Source organism: Neovison vison, chromosome 3 (assembly GCF_020171115.1).
Source record: "Neovison vison isolate M4711 chromosome 3, ASM_NN_V1, whole genome shotgun sequence".
Taxonomy (NCBI): domain Eukaryota; kingdom Metazoa; phylum Chordata; class Mammalia; order Carnivora; family Mustelidae; genus Neogale; species Neogale vison.
In genome coordinates, this window is record NC_058093.1 from 55,243,971 (window position 1) to 55,260,021 (window position 16,051).

General features: G+C 36.5%; 1 protein-coding gene across 2 annotated transcripts in view; it reads right to left on the reverse strand.

Annotated features, from left to right (window-relative positions):
- The window catches only part of ACVR1C (activin A receptor type 1C), a 76,057-nt gene that overhangs the window by 26,397 nt on the left and 33,609 nt on the right, over positions 1–16,051 (reverse strand). For both annotated transcript variants that reach the window (XM_044242099.1, XM_044242101.1), the window contains exon 2: positions 15,163–15,393. In XM_044242099.1, coding sequence (XP_044098034.1) covers positions 15,163–15,316 — 154 coding nt within the window. In that variant the 5' untranslated portion in view covers positions 15,317–15,393. The remainder of the gene's footprint in view (positions 1–15,162; positions 15,394–16,051) is intronic.

A 16,051-nucleotide genomic window follows, 5' to 3' on the forward strand; every position in this document is an offset into this window, starting at 1 on the left:
CCAATATTTTCATGTTGTGCATGTCTTTTCTTTACTAAAACCAATTATTTGGAAAGCAAAAAATATAATAGCATTATTAAAATAGTGTATGAAATCTGAAAGGGAATTATTAGTACATTTACCTTTTCAAGCGCTGTATGTTTTGGTAGCAAAATAGGAACAAAGATACCTGGAACTTGGATGTTTTTGTTGAATAGCCGATTTCCATATGAAAGGTGGTAATTAGTGCAAGCCTGAACTAAATAGCAATTCCTATCAAAATTAACCCAGTAGGGATGCCTGGGTGGCTCAGGTGGCTAAACTTCTGCCTTTGGCTCAGGTCATGATCTTGGGGTTCTGAGATCAAGCCCTGCACCCAGTCCCACAACCAGTCCCAATGGGCTCTGTACGGGCTCTGTACTCAGTGGGGAGTCTGCTCGTCCCTCTCCCTCTGCTCCTCCCTCTGCTCCTCCCCCTACTCGTTTTCTCTCTCTCTCAAATAGATAAATAAATAAATAAAATATTTAAAGAAAAAAAATAAAAAAAAAAATGCTTGCTAGATACTGCCTGCATGAATAAACAGGGAAAGCCTGTGTCCACTAAGGAAGAATGAATTACTTCTCAGCTTCCACCAAAAGATAAATGAAGAAAGACATCAAGGGTGCCATCCCTGATTTTTCAAAACAAGCCAGATATGGAGAAGTTTCATAGGAAGATTCTGAATTTTTAACAATGTAAAGAAATTCCTGTTTCTTTCCTTTTCCAGAAACCATAGGTCAAACAAAACCTGTGAACCAGATATAACCCATAAGCAGGTAGAACTCTGGATGACAAGTTTTGTTGTTTCTATGTAATTAGAATTGGGTTTAGCCACAAATAACAGAGAAAACCGGACAGACGTTTCCTCAGTCATGGAAATGACACTTGAAGATGAGTTGTCCAATGTGAGCAGGTGAGTCCATGAAGTTTTCAGTGAGGCTCCTGTCAGTTCCGTATCACCACCCCCATGGTGCCTCCTCACAGGCCAAAGGCAGCCACTAAAACCACCTCCACATCCAGGCATCAGGATGGATGTGCCAGTTCTAATGGACTCCAAAACACTCACATTCGTCTCATTTGCCAGAGCCTAATCACATGGCCACACTTACCTGTAAGGGTAGCTGAAAACATTGTCTGTTAGGGGGACAGCTATATGATCAGCAAAAGTCTAGGTCCTGCTACAAAGTTGGTTTTGGAGGAAACAATATGTCTTTGAAACACTTATTTATAGGCATAATAAACTTTGATTTATTAGATTTTTTCGTTAGAAAAAGAACACATGTGCGAAGAAATAAATCAGACAGTACTGTACGAGAATTGATAAGAAAGGAGTTACCTAATGTCCTCAGCTGTTCAGCACTCCAACACCAACTCAGATGTTCATAGAATGTGTAACCTCAACCCAAACATTACCCTGAAACTTGATGTTTTGTTCTTCTTTTGTTGTGAAATATAGTGAATATACAGAAAAGTACACAGATTGTACTTTTAGGTTGAGTACAAAATGAATGATAAACTCCCATGCATCTCCTCTCCCCATCCCCCTTCCCCCGTCCCCACTACTCTGAGATACCCCCAAATGGTCACAACCTAATTTCTTAACCAAGGGTAACACTTACCTTGATTTGAGGAATAATGATTTCCTTACACTTGTACTGTGGTTCCCAGAATCCCTTTTCTTATATGGTTCCAGGTTCAAGTTGGCATATTTGCATACATGTTCATAAATATGAGTGGCTTGTAATTTCCTTTTCTCATAGTATCTTTGTTGGGTTTTGGTATTAAGAGTATGTATAAAATGAGTGAAGGAGTGTTTCCTCTTTGTTTGCCTTTTGGCAGAGATTTGTGTGAGATTGTGTGAGATTTATCTGTTCCTGGAAGTTTATCAAAATTTTCTGATAGCCCTCAGGGGCTTTGAAATTCTCTTTCTGGATATACATTTCCTACCTTTTTAAAACTACTGATTCAGACTCTTTATTATCATAATACTACTCAGATTTAGTAAATTACAATCTCCTAAAAAATTAGATTGTTTGTAAGCCATCTGGTTTCAACCTTATACAGTCTCACTAATTATTTATCCACTTGTTCTATCAATTACCAAGACTGTGGGATACTAAAATCTCCCCCCTGAGATTGTAGACTTCTGTATTTCTCCTTACAAATCTCAAATATTTTCTTTATTTTTGAGTCCCATTCTTAAGTATACAGGAATTTAAATGTATTAAGAATTCCTAAAAAAAAAAAAATCCTGGTAAGTTGAAACTTTAATCATTATAAAATGACCCTTCTTAACTCTAGGAATTTTTTTTGTCTCAAAGTTAATTTTGTCTGCTCTTAATATAAACTGATTTGTTTTGTTTTGTTTTGTTTTAAAATATGTATGGTTGGGGCGCCTGGGTGGTTCAGTGGGTTAAGCCTCTACCTTTGGCTCAGGTCATGATCTCAGCGTCCTGGGATCAAGTACCGCATCGGGCTCTCTGCTTGGCAGGGAGTCTGCTTCCTCCTCTCTCTCTGCCTGCCTCTCTGCATACTTGCAATCTCTCTTTGTCAAATAAATAAATAAAACCTTTAAAAAAATAAAATAAAATATGTATGGTATATCTTTTCCATCAAAAACCACTTCAACATTTCTCTAAACTTTCATTTTTAAGACATATTTAAAACAACATTTAATTGGATTTGTTTTCTCCAATCTGGTAATCTTTGTTTAGTCTATTTACATTAAATTATTTTTGTTTAATTATTACTGACATTTGGATATTTTCTTTTTGTCATGCCTGTTGTTTGCTTCTTTTGCCTCTCGCTCTCTCTCTTTTTCTTTTTTTTTTACTTTTTTTTTGACAGTTTTTATTGTTCTATTTTTCCAACTATAGATGAGAAGGAACATAGTCACCACTCTTTTAGAAGTAATTCAGATATGACAACAGGGACACTTGAAAGCATAAGGATTAACAATATTTTTATCCTCCTTCTAGACAAAACAAGGCCCCTAGAAAAGTTTAATTCCATTTATGCCTCTCTTGACATGTATAGTATGCTATTTTTATACTGAATGACCATTTTATCTTTTTTTAACCCCATAAGACATTGCTGTTGTTGTAGATTAATATTCTTTAGAATTAGTCACATATTTCTCTCTCTTTCTCTCTCTTTTTCTTTTTTCTTTTTCTTTTCATTCCTCCTTGCATGCCAGAACTTTGGTATAGTTTTTTGTTGTTTTTTGCTTGTTTGTTTTGCCTGAAGTACATCTTTAGAATTACCTTTATCAAAGACTTTGATAATGTGAAACTCCCTTATTTGTGTTACTTTGACAATGTCTTTTACTTAACCTCATTCTTTTTTTTTTTTTTTTAGATTTTTTTTTTATTCATCTGACAGGCAGAGATCACAAGCAGGCAGAGAGGCAGAGAGAGAGAGGAGGAAGCAGGCTCCCCACTGAGCAGAGAGTCCGACATGGGGCCCGATCCCAGGACACCGGGACCACGACCCAAGCCGAAGGCAGAGGCCTCAACCCACTGAGCCACCCAGGCGCCCCTTAATCTCATTCTTTAAAGGTATTTTTGCTGGGTAGAATTCTGGGTTACCAGTTAATTCCTTTTAGAATATTGAAGATGTAATTCCACCTTTTCTCTTTTTGCTTTTTGTTATTGAAAAGACAATGTCAGTTGCTGTGTAATTCCTTTGAATTTCATTTACCCTTTTGTCTGTCAGCTTTTAGTGTTTCACTTTGTTTTTGGTGTTCTGCAATTTTACAGTGCTATGTAAAGGTTTAGCTATCTTTTTATTTCTCCTCTTTTTTTTTTTTAAAGATTTTATTTATTTATTTGACAGAGAGAAATCACAAGTAGATGGAGAGGCTGGGAGAGAGAGAGAGAGAGAGAGAGAGAGAGAAGCAGGCTCCCTGCTGAGCAGAGAGCCCGATGCGGGACTCGATCCCAGGACTCTGAGATCATGACCCGAGCCGAAGGCAGCGGCTTAATCCACTGAGCCACCCAGGTGCCCCTATTTATTGATTGAATTTCTTAGATTTATAGATTGGTGTTCATCAATTCTGGAAAATTCTGAGCTATTACTTCTGCAGAGATTTGGCCCAAATCTTTCTCTCCTCTCCTATGGACCACTGTGTAAAAGCACATGTTAAACCTTTTTATGTGTTCATCTATTTGTCATCCTCTCTTCTATATTTTCCATTACGTATTCTCTGTCTTACTCCACACAAAATAACTTCTGACCTGTATTTCAGATCCCTAATTCTCTCCTTATACTAATTGCTATTAAACCTATCTGTTAAGTTTTCAATTTTTGTTATTATATTTTTAATTTTTAAAAAGTTTTATTCTGTTACTGTTCAAATCTGGTAGGTCACTTTTTCATAATACCTTCTTTAAAAGTATTTCCAGACATCTCTGCAAACAAGACATCCAAATGGCCAACAGATCCATGAAAAAGTGCTCCCCATCACTTGGCATCAGGGAAATATGAATCAAAATCTCAATGAGATACCACCTCACATGTCAGAATGGCTAAAATTAACAAGTCAGGAAAGGACAGGTGTTGGTGAGGATGCAGAGAAAGGGGAACCCTCTTACACTGTTGGTGGGAATGCATGCTGGTGCAGCCACTCTGGAAAACAGCATGAAGGTTCCTCAAAAAGTTGAAAATAGAGCTACCCTACGACCCAGCAATCGCACTACTGGGTATTTACACTAAAGATACAAATGTCGTGATCCAAAGGGGCACGTGCACCCAAATGTTTATAGCAGCAATGTCCACAATAGCCAAACTATGGAAAGAACCTAGATGTCCATCAACAGATGAATGGATAAAAGAGATGTGGTATATATGCATATATAATGGAATACTATGAAGCCATCAAAAACCCAAAATCTTGCCATTTGCAACAACATCTATGGAACTAGAGGGTACTATGTTAAGTGAATTAAGTCAATCAGAGAAAGATAATTATCATATGATCTCATTGATATGAGGAATTTGAGAAACAAGACAGAAGATTATACAGGAAGGGAGGGGGAAATGAAACAAGATAAAACCAGAGAGGGAGAGAAACCATTAGAGACTTTCAATCTCAGGAAACAAACTGAGGGCTTCTGGAGAGGAAAGGAGTGAAAGGTATGGGGTGGTTGGGTGAGGACATGGGGGAGTGTATGTGCTATGGTGAGTGCTGTAAATTGTATAAGACTGATGAATCACAGACTATACTTCTGAAATTATACATTATACATTAATAAAAACAAAGTTTTTCCAAATTTGCCTTATTTTTTTTAAACTTAGAATAGTTGGTCTACAATTATTTTCTGATAATTCCGATATACGAAACCTTTGTGCTCTATTCTGCTGGTCTTGCATGCTGCCCTGCACCCCCCGTGTGCTTAGGAGCTTATTCTTCACTATGTACTGCTCACGTCCTTGAATAAGCATCTGATTTATCTGCTTGAGACCTAACATTAAAGTTCCTTCCTCTAGAGAGCTGGTACTTTCTTCTGGCAGACTTAGGGCACTAACAGTCTGGGACTACCTTAAAGAACGTTTGTTCCCTAGAGAGTCCTTGAACCACTCAGACAATGGGAACAGAGGCCTGTCCGGGCTATATTCGTAGCTTCTCAGGGACAAGTTTTTGTTTGTTTTTCATTTTCCCTCTCTGCCTAGTGAGAAAGCCAAACCTCCTCCCTGGGGTTAAAAGGAGATGGGTTTGTATCTTGTTTAAGCTTGCAATATGCAAAGAGACCTTTGATATCTCTGCTCAATACGGTGCCGTCTATTAGACAATCCAATTTGAGCAAATCGTGTTTCTTGACCTTCGTCATCCTTCAACCTTGAGATCCCTGATAATAAAACCCAACATTTTCCATATTAGAAAAAGCAGACACACGTGAGGAAAAGAGTCTTAGCTAAAAGTACCAGAAAGTTACATAATAATATATTAATAATAAGGGTGTTTACCGATTCATGTAATGAGAATTCTGGAAATAGCCTGCTGATATTATTGAGTCTCTTTGTTAATAAATCATGGAACGAATCTACTTCCAGATTCCTAATCATGTTGAGTTAGTGAATTCCCTTATTAAGACATTATTATCTAAGTTTCGGATACTTTTATTTGAAACTATCTTGACCTATACATCACTCTTCTAATTTATGCAAAGCTAATGGGTAGAAAATAAAAATGGTTGTTGTAATTCGCATTCCTCCAGCTATTAGTGATATTTATCATCTTTTCAATATTCTGGCCACATAGAATATTCTCTTCCGGGTGCCTGGGTAGCTCAGTCAGTTAAGCGTCTGCCTTCAGCTCAGATCATGATCTCAGGGTCCTGGGACTGAGTCATACATCAGGCTCCTGCTCGGCAGGGAGTCTGCTTCTCCCTCTCTCTCTCTCTGTGCCCCTTCCCCTGCTTGTGCTCTCTCTTTTAAAAATGAATAAATTAAAAAAAGAATATTCTCTTCCGTAAAATTCCTGTTTGTGTCTCCTGCCCACTTTTTCACTGAGCATCCCCTCTCCTTCTCTTTCCATTCTCTTGCCATGCACACGTACGTACATGCAACATACACACGCAAGATGCTCCTTACCTTCTCAGAGTTAACTTTTCTCTAGTCACACATGCTGCAAATATTTCTATCCCATATTTAACTTATCTTTGGTTTTATTTATGTTATCTTTCATTACTCATTTTTATTTTAGTTTGCATGCAATTATATCTCTTTTCCTTTTATAACAGTTGGATTTCCTGTCTTATTTAAAAACAGCTTCCATACTATAAAGTCATAAAAATCTTTTTTTCTAAATTTTCCTCTGACATTTAAATTGTTTTATATTTCACAATTAGATATTTAATCAAGCTGTAATTTATTTTTGTATATGGTATGACACTGTGGTACAGCCCTGTTTTCTTCCAGATGGATAGATAATTATGCCAGCATCATTTCAAAAATAAACTATCCTGGAATTTCCATTTCTGCCAAGTTACAATTTAGATGTCCACAGAAGCCCTTCTTGGTACAGCACATGCAAAAATGCTGAATAAAATATAAATGAAAAACTTTTTTTTCTATTACATGATTAAGCTGGTGGAAAATAAATGAATTGCTTGGAGCCACAAATAAAGTGAAAATCCAGAGAGGTGCTTGTGCACTGGGGCTGCTATTTACCCTGGAGGCATCTGCCAGCTCCTGGTGGTTACACACTTAGCTTACCAGACCTCAGCACAAAATCAGGAGATAAAATATGGTTCCTGAGATAATGCAAGGCCAGATCAGAGACCCTCATCTAAATTTGGCAACTATGAGTGGAAATACACTGAAAATAAAACAGAAAATGTTCTATAGAGAGAGACAGGGTATATACTTGTCTATTTATCTGTCTCAACCTTGACTTTTATATAGCAAAAAAAAAAAAATCCTCAAGACTTGCTCACCCTAGTGTATACGACAGGCAGGCTTAGAGCCTGAATTCGTATTATATGTTGGCCCAAATAAAGCTAATCAAAACACTGAATGGGTTTCAGATACTTAGCAGATACTTAGCAGAAGCTAAAGTAAATCTTCTCTGAAGGAACATATTTTAAATACTGGTCTCAAAAGTGCCCTCCAGATACAGTTCCCAAAAACATGAGCTCACATTCAAAAATTACAAAACACAAGGTAAGTAGCCACCAAAATATGAGTCAGCAAAATAAAAAAACAGCACATTCAAACTTAAATAAACTGTAGATACTAATATTATCAGAGATTCAAACATTAGAAAATATGGAGGAAAGATTTTAAGAGATATAGAGAATAGACGCCAAAAGCCCAGCTTGCACAAACTCAGTGAAGGCATTGTGAGAACCAACAAGAACCTATTAGAAGGCTCACAGACAACTTGAAATGGATAAAAGACCTCAATATGAGGCAGGAATCTACCAAAATCCTAGAAGAGAACATAGACAGTAACCTCTTCAACATCAGCCACAGCAACTTCTTTCAAGACGTGTTTCCAAAGGTCAAGGAAACAAAAGTGAAAATGAACTTTTGGGACTTCATCAAGATAAAAATCTTCTGCACAGCAAAGGAAACAGTCAACACAAAAAAAAGAGGCAACCCGCAGAATGGGAGAAGACATTCACAAATGACACTACAGACAAAAAGTTGATATCTAAGATCTATAAAGAACTCCTCAAACTCAACACCCAAAAAACAGATAATCACATCAAAAATGAGGCAGAAGACATGAAGAGGCACTTCTCCAAAGAAGACATACAAATGGCTAATAGACACATGAAAAAATGTTCATTAGCCATCAGGGAGATTCAAATCAAAACCACATTGAGATACCACTTAGAATGGCCAAAATTAACAAGATAAGAAATAAGTAGTGTTGGAGAGGATGTGTAGAAATGGGAATCCTCTTACACTGTTGGTGTGGATTCAAGTTGGTGCAGCCATTTTGGAAAACAGTGTGGATATTCCTTAAAAAATTAAAAATAGAGCTACCCTATGACCCCGCAATTGCACTACTGGGTATTTGCCCCAAAGATACAGATGCAGTGAAAATAAGGGCCATATGGATCCCAATGTTCATAGCAGCAATGGCCACAATCACCAAACTGTGGAAAGAGCCAAGATGCCCTTCAACAGATAAATGGATAAAGAAGATATGATCCATATATACAATGGAATATTATGCCTCCATCAGAAAGGATGAATACCCAACTTTTGTATCAACAGGGACAGGACTGGAGGAGATTATGCTGAGTGAAATAAGTCAAGCAGAGAAAATCAATTATCATATGGTTTCGCTTACTTGTGGAACATAAGGAATAATAAAGAGGACATTAGGAGAAGGAAAGGAAAAGTGAACTGGGGAAAATCAGAGGGGGAGACAAACTACGAAAGACTGTGGACTTTGAGAAACAAACAGGGTTCTGGAAGGGAGGGAGTTGGGGGGATGGGTAAGCCTGGTGGCGAGTATTAAGGAGGGCACGTACTGCATGGAGCACTGGGTATGGTGCATAAACAATGAATACTGGAACACTGAAAAAATAAAATTAAATTAAAGAAAAAAGAAATGAAGAAAGCTCACAGACAGAATCCGTCATAGAGACACATCTAAATACTTTCCAGTGTGAAGACCGATTATTATTTGTTAACCCTACCTGATCCCCGAGTCCCCCACCAAGTGCACACCAATTTGTGCAAGTAAGTCTTTTCTTTTTGAAATGGAAATATTCTTCAAGAGCTAAGAATTAATCATTTACTTTTAAAGGCAAATTTTTCCAACTCAGTGGCTTCTTTCATAAATTCAAAGAAAGCTGAGAGTAGGCAATCTGCAGGAGTTACTGCACAGGAAGTTTCCTTAAGCCTGGGAGTACTAAAGTCAGAACTGGAATCTGACTGGAGTCAGAGCAAGAAAAGTAGCACCCAGAAAGGTAGGCAGATATGTTTGGAATTGAGGATCTAAAAATAAACAGGAAGAATAGATTAGACAGGGTACACTACATACAGTATATGTTTATCTTATTTAACTGATTTGCATTGTCTATATTCAATTTTTAAATATTCAGTACTACACTTATATGAAAATAATAACATATTTTCTGTTAGAAGAAATGTGAACTCAAAGTACTAGTCAAATAAATGGCTGTTTTTTGGAAATGGATATTGCCTTTCAAGTTTTACCTAAGAAAAATAAACTTCTAAATATTTGTGATAATAATTGAACTTAGAAGGTCATTCTAGTGACAACAAAGATACCAACTTTAATAAGCTTCAGGGGAGGAAGCAAGTTTTCTAATATTATATCTCTATCAAACTATAAAATTGCTTCTAACCAAAAAATTATTAACTCCTAAAAATTAAACTCATGTGCAATGTCAAAGAAGACAGTATGTTTTTTAAGGGCAAATTACTGAATTTAATGTGATCTAAATCAAATCTTGCTTACAAATATCTGAACTAATTCAACTTAAATCTAATGCAACTTAATATTAAAACTGAATGGGTAAAAGGTTTTAAAGTTCATTTAGAAAGAAAACATTTCAGATTAAAATGGTAACTAGATTCTTACCAGAGTTTTGTGCAGTAAATTAAAATAATAAGTGTCCTTGCTCCATTTTAAATTACCACATTTTAAATATCAACTAAAGTAGGGTTTCTCAAACTGTGAACAACCTATTAATGGGGTCTAATCAGCATTCCTAATTAAGGAAAATTCATATGGTGCCTCACACATTTAAAGGGTATGAATATTTTGTAAAAATTCAATTATTTCAGTTGTGCATGCATGCAGGTTGAGGGATATTGTATAAAATGTACTTCTTCTGTGTGTCTCAGTGGAAATCTGTATAAAAGCCACTAGTCTAAGTCTTTAGGAATTACAGCCAAACACTTAAAAGAATTTATAGGAGGGAAAGAGGGAGGGCCTACAGTTTCCAACTGCTGAGTTACAATTGCACTAGCAGAGAGAGGAAGGGAGAGAAAAAGTCCCAAGCTCTACTCAAGGTAGGAATTTTGTCACAAAGAAACAAAGCAAGAGCCCAATCATTACACATAGGACTTATGAACCAAAGAGGGTCAGCTAACACATCCCAAGCCTTGGTTACTCCACTTCCATCAAGTCACTACCCAAACATGGCCCCACAGTCTGGGGTGGTGGGTGAAAAAGCCAAAGAGCCAAGGGTCTACTTGGCTTTCAGAGGAACCAAAAGGGGAAGTCCGGATTTTCTCCAGTCTCTTCTGGTGACTTTCCTCCCTTTTTCTTCTCTATTCTGCCCATCATTGTGATTGCGGTGGTCACACCACTTACTCTGCAGAGTGCTTTTATAGATTTCATATATATATGTAACCACACTTGAAATGAATAAATCTCCTCTAGGCAGAGCAGGGAATGGATAGCGATCACACTCACTGATGACACAAAAACAGTGGAGTTCTTGGCACCGACTGTGTCAGTGCTCAGCCTGGAAGTTCCTTCCCAAACAGCTGCTCTTCCAAATACAGCTAATAACCATTAAGCGCTGCCTCACAGACAGAACAACCCGACACAAAATGACTACACATGCAATCCTGTTCAATTTCATGTCAGCTGACCACACAATGTCACTAAAGGACAAAAATTCTTAGTTCAAGTAAAGACATTTGAATTCAATGTCCCATAGCATTTTTTGCAGACATGCTAATTACTGATGAGACAATACATATCTTCCCTGTTATAAGTAATATTTGGAAACCAATGTCTGTAATCTATCATATCAATAGACTGAAGAAGAAAAAGCATTCTATAAGCTCAATACATTCATGAAAATACTTGAAAAATTTAATATTCACATAGGATTAAAAAAAAAAAAACTCTCCCCCCCCAACTAGGAATAAAAGCAAATCTCATCAATTGATACCAGGTATCTACAAAAAACTAGAGTTAAAATCATACTTAATGGTAAAAGAGGGAGTGCATTCACTCACTCCTTGGACCAAGAAAAAGGCAAGGATCTTCACTCTTACCACTCCTACTCATCATTGTATTAGCAATCCCAGCCAGTGCAAAAAGCAAGAAGAAGAAATAAAACACATACAGACCAGAATAAAAGACGTAAAATAGCCTGTATTCAAAGAGAAAATGATTGTGTATATAGAAAATGACAAACAAATTTTAAAAGAGCTACCAGAACTAATAAATTCATTTTGGCAAGCTTGTGGGAAATAAGATCACTATACAAAATTAATTTTATTTTCATATACTAACAATTAATGTTGACCAATTAAAAATACCATTCCCAATATCCCAAAACAGGTAATGTTTAGAGAAACATTCCAGGAAATATATATGAAACCTGTTCTCGGACAACTACAAAACATTGCTAAGAGTAACTGAAGAAAAATTAATGGGAAAACACACTATATTCTATACTAAAATGTGAAAATGATGATTTTCTTCAAATAGTTTATATATTCAACTCAATCTAATAAAAATCTCAAAAAAAATCTCAGGTTTTTGCAAAAACTGCTGAACTAATTCTAGAATTTAAATAGAAATGCAAAGGCCTCACAATAATCAAAACAATTCTAAAAAAGAACAAAGTAGGAGAGGTCACACGACCTGATTTTAATACTTACTATAAAGCTACAATAATAAAGAAAGTTGGATAGTGACATTAATATAGACATACAGAACACTTGAAAAGAATTATGAGGTCAGAAATATACACACACATATTTCTGGTCACTTTGCGTTCAATCAAAGTGGTAAGGTAATTGAAAGGATAGATTTTTCAACAAATGATGTTGGAACAATTTCAGATCCATATACAAAATAAAATTTCACCTAAACCTCACATAGTAACAAAAATTAAGTTTAAACTGAACATAGGTCTAAATGGAAATGCTGAAATGTTAAAATATCTGGGAGAAAATATAAAAGAGTATTTATGGCCTTTGTAGATAAAGACTCCCTCAGTTAAGACATGACATATAGGAAAAACATAATAAAAATACATACTTCACAAATTTTAATGTACTCTGCAAAAGACACATTCAAGAAAACAAAATGGCAATCCACAGAGTGGGAGAAAATATAATACACATACCTGATAAGGGACTTGTCTTCAGAATACATAAAGAAGTTTTAAATTCAACTTTTTTAATGTGAAAAGATTTGACGCTTTACAAAGCAAGACACACCACTGTCCAATATGCACATAAAAATAAATGGACATCATTAATCATCAAGGAAACGCAAACTAAAACATAATGAAATACCATTACACAATCACTTGAATGGCTACAATTAAAAAAAAAAAACTGATTATACCAGGTGACTATAAAAGTATGGACCAACCGGGACTATCATACATTTCTGTTGGGGATATAAAACGGTACAGTTTGAAAATTACTTGGGAGATTTTATTTGTAAAATAAATAGGTACTTATCATATGTTCCTATAATTCCACTCTTGGGTATATTTCTTACACACACACACACAAACATATATCCAAAAACTTGTACATAGACATTCATAGCACCTTTGTTAAGAGGCCCCACATAGAAACAGCGTGAGGACTCATCGGTGGGTGAATGGGTAACAGCAACAGCTGTAGTATATCCATATAATGGATATACCATTATATGGATATGCTCCTACCACACCCACAACATGCATAAATCTCAAAAAACCCTGACTGGAAGAAGTCAAATGCAAAATAACATCTTCCCTAAGAACTCCATGGTGTGAAAGTAAATCTAGTCCACAGTAACAGAAAAATAGATCGGTTGAGCCCTGGTCACACTGGGGATAGATTGAGGAGAACATTCTGAGGCAATGGAAAAGTGGTGGTGGTTACACCGGGTATGTGTGTGTCAAAAATTATCAAACCATATACTCAAAATGTGTGCATTTTATTATAGCTAAATTACACCTCAATAAAACTGATTTTAAAAAAAGACTGGTTCCTACGTGGACTTCAGGGTAGAATATAAGCTTCTCAGAGTATATAGTTAGGCTGGAAAGGACCCACCGTCTAGCTGCACTAAGTATCTTTAATTTGCCCAACTGCATATGAACCATTTTGCCCTCCAAGATGTTTTGTTGCTGTCAAAGTACTATCTTGTGTCTATACTGACTGGCAGCATGTGGGAAGCCACCTCAAAGATGTCATGGCCACAGGCTAAGGCAGACCTATCTCCCCCTCCTTAATTTTTGGATCTTGGTCATGGGAAGACCAATATCAGATACAGAGAGGTTTCACTTCAGGGTATCTCGGATAACCATGGGAGAAAATACAGTATCCAGAATAAATGCCAGATCAGCACCAAACCAAGGAAGCCTATGGAATCTGAGACACAGAGCCTAAGTATGGTCTAACATCCACAACTGCAAGTAACTTTGGGGGATGAAATATGCCAGATATGACTTCTGAGTTTGCAGTGGATAGTTTAATGTCCCAAAGATTGGGACAAGTCTCAGTGGTGACACATAAAATAATCTGAGATAATTTGGAATGGTCAACAAACATGATTTAAGTAACATTGAATTACATAATAATTATTTTTCTAATTCTTTTAATTTCTCTGATAACCAAAAAGCCTTATTTTCTGCTAGTATGTCTTAACCATCATATTCTTCTGTCTTTTAAACAAAAAGAAAATATAAAATACTTAACTGGAATGCAGTAGCTATGTTTGTTTAAGCACACAGTCATCTTCTACTTATGGTAAGTAAACTGGTTTTTCATTTGTGGTAGTGATGCCCAGTTTCTGCATAAAATAAATGTTCTTCAGAAAAAAAGGGGGACAGTGAATTTACAGAAAAGATAATAGTTTAAAAAGTACTACAGTAGAATATTGATATGGTGATAGGGAGCAGCTGAGATGATAACGCTAACTTAAAATGTTACTTTGTAAGAAAGACTATGTATCGGTGTGCAGATAGTAACATAGCAATAGCACTGAATTATTACTAAATTAATACACATTAAAGAAAATTCGCTACAGAATGTTTCCTGTCATAAATCAGCTTGTGATTTTAATTACTTGCCCCTTGATATCCCCCAAAGTTTCAGATTCCAAATTACAGATAAAAAATGAGATTAAGCTTTTCAGTGTCTTGTAAATTAGGATAAAACACCATGAAATTGGGGGCAAGGCAGGAATTTATCTGCACAATAATGAAGAGTTACACCCCATTTTCCATCTTTCTGCTCCTGAGGGCTTGCACAGGGAGGCAAAGAAGTTATCCAGAAGGTGCCCATGAAAAAAAGATTTTGTCTCCATAAAAGTGGCAATCTACTATTTTTAGTTCTGCTCTTTAGTCTCTTTTTTTCCCCCTTGGTATACATTTCAATTTCTTTCCAAGAATCCATACAAATTGGCATTTTACTCTGGGTCCATTAATCCTTTCAAAAAATACAATTCACATGGACAAATGTCTTCACAATTATTATGCTGTTGTCAATGTTTTGACAATCCTGTGTGATTCAAACAAAAAATCAGCCTCACCTAGGCTCTAGAGAATGCCACCAGTCAAAAAACAGAGAGAACTGTAAAATGGATTTTCCTATGTACAGTAATAACCAACACTTTGATTTCTAGCATGCTTATATAATTTCCCCCTAGCACAATAAATGTGAAATGAACAAAGAGGAATGCCTTACCCATTGGAAGGTGCAGTGTTATATTGTTGCAAAAGTCTGTGAAGCAGCATTCGGTTTTGGTAACATTGTTGGAACTATGGCAGAAGACTTGAGCATTCAGTTCTGGGAGAGAGACACAGGACTTGATCACCTGCTCTTTTCCATTGGCCAACATAACTGAAGCCCAGCATGCTCCTTCAGTTTGGCAGGTAAAGTTTGAAGAGTCACACAGAAGACATACACACTTCAATCCTGGAACGTGTAAGGCGGAAAGCTTTAAGACATAGATATATAGATATATAGATGATAAGATATCATGCAAATTCATTTTCTAATACTTGAATAGAAGAATTCAATCTTAATGAAAATTGAGGAAGGGTTTAAATGAACAGCACTGGATAAATATATGCTCCTGCTCTCTGTTACCCCTCAGTCACCGGTTTTATAAAATCGGTGGCCCAATCTTCATTTATTATTGCTTGTATTTTTGTGAATTTATTCAGTTGCTACTGTATTTTAAAACAATTTTCTTAGCCATGGTCTAAGTCCCACCTTTTTAAACTCAACTGGCCTATTCCTAAATCAACAGCTCTGGTGAAATGCTGGGATACAGTAACACAATGACCAAGGGGCACTGTCCAACATAAGCATAACAAAGAAATGCATCCCTTTCTACCTGTGGAGTGAGTTGAGTGCTCACCTTTTTTTAACAGACCAGTTTAGAACCTAGATAGTCACACAGCAGGGTGGCGTCTGGCCACAGTCCAAATAAGGACCTCAGGAAAAGAAGGTCTTGGTCCTACCTCTGTCACTAACTTGCTCATTGACTTTAGAGAAGACATTTAACCTTACAGGGGCTCCGTGGCTTCTTCTGAAAATGGGAAATAAACCAGGGTCAGGTCAGTGGATC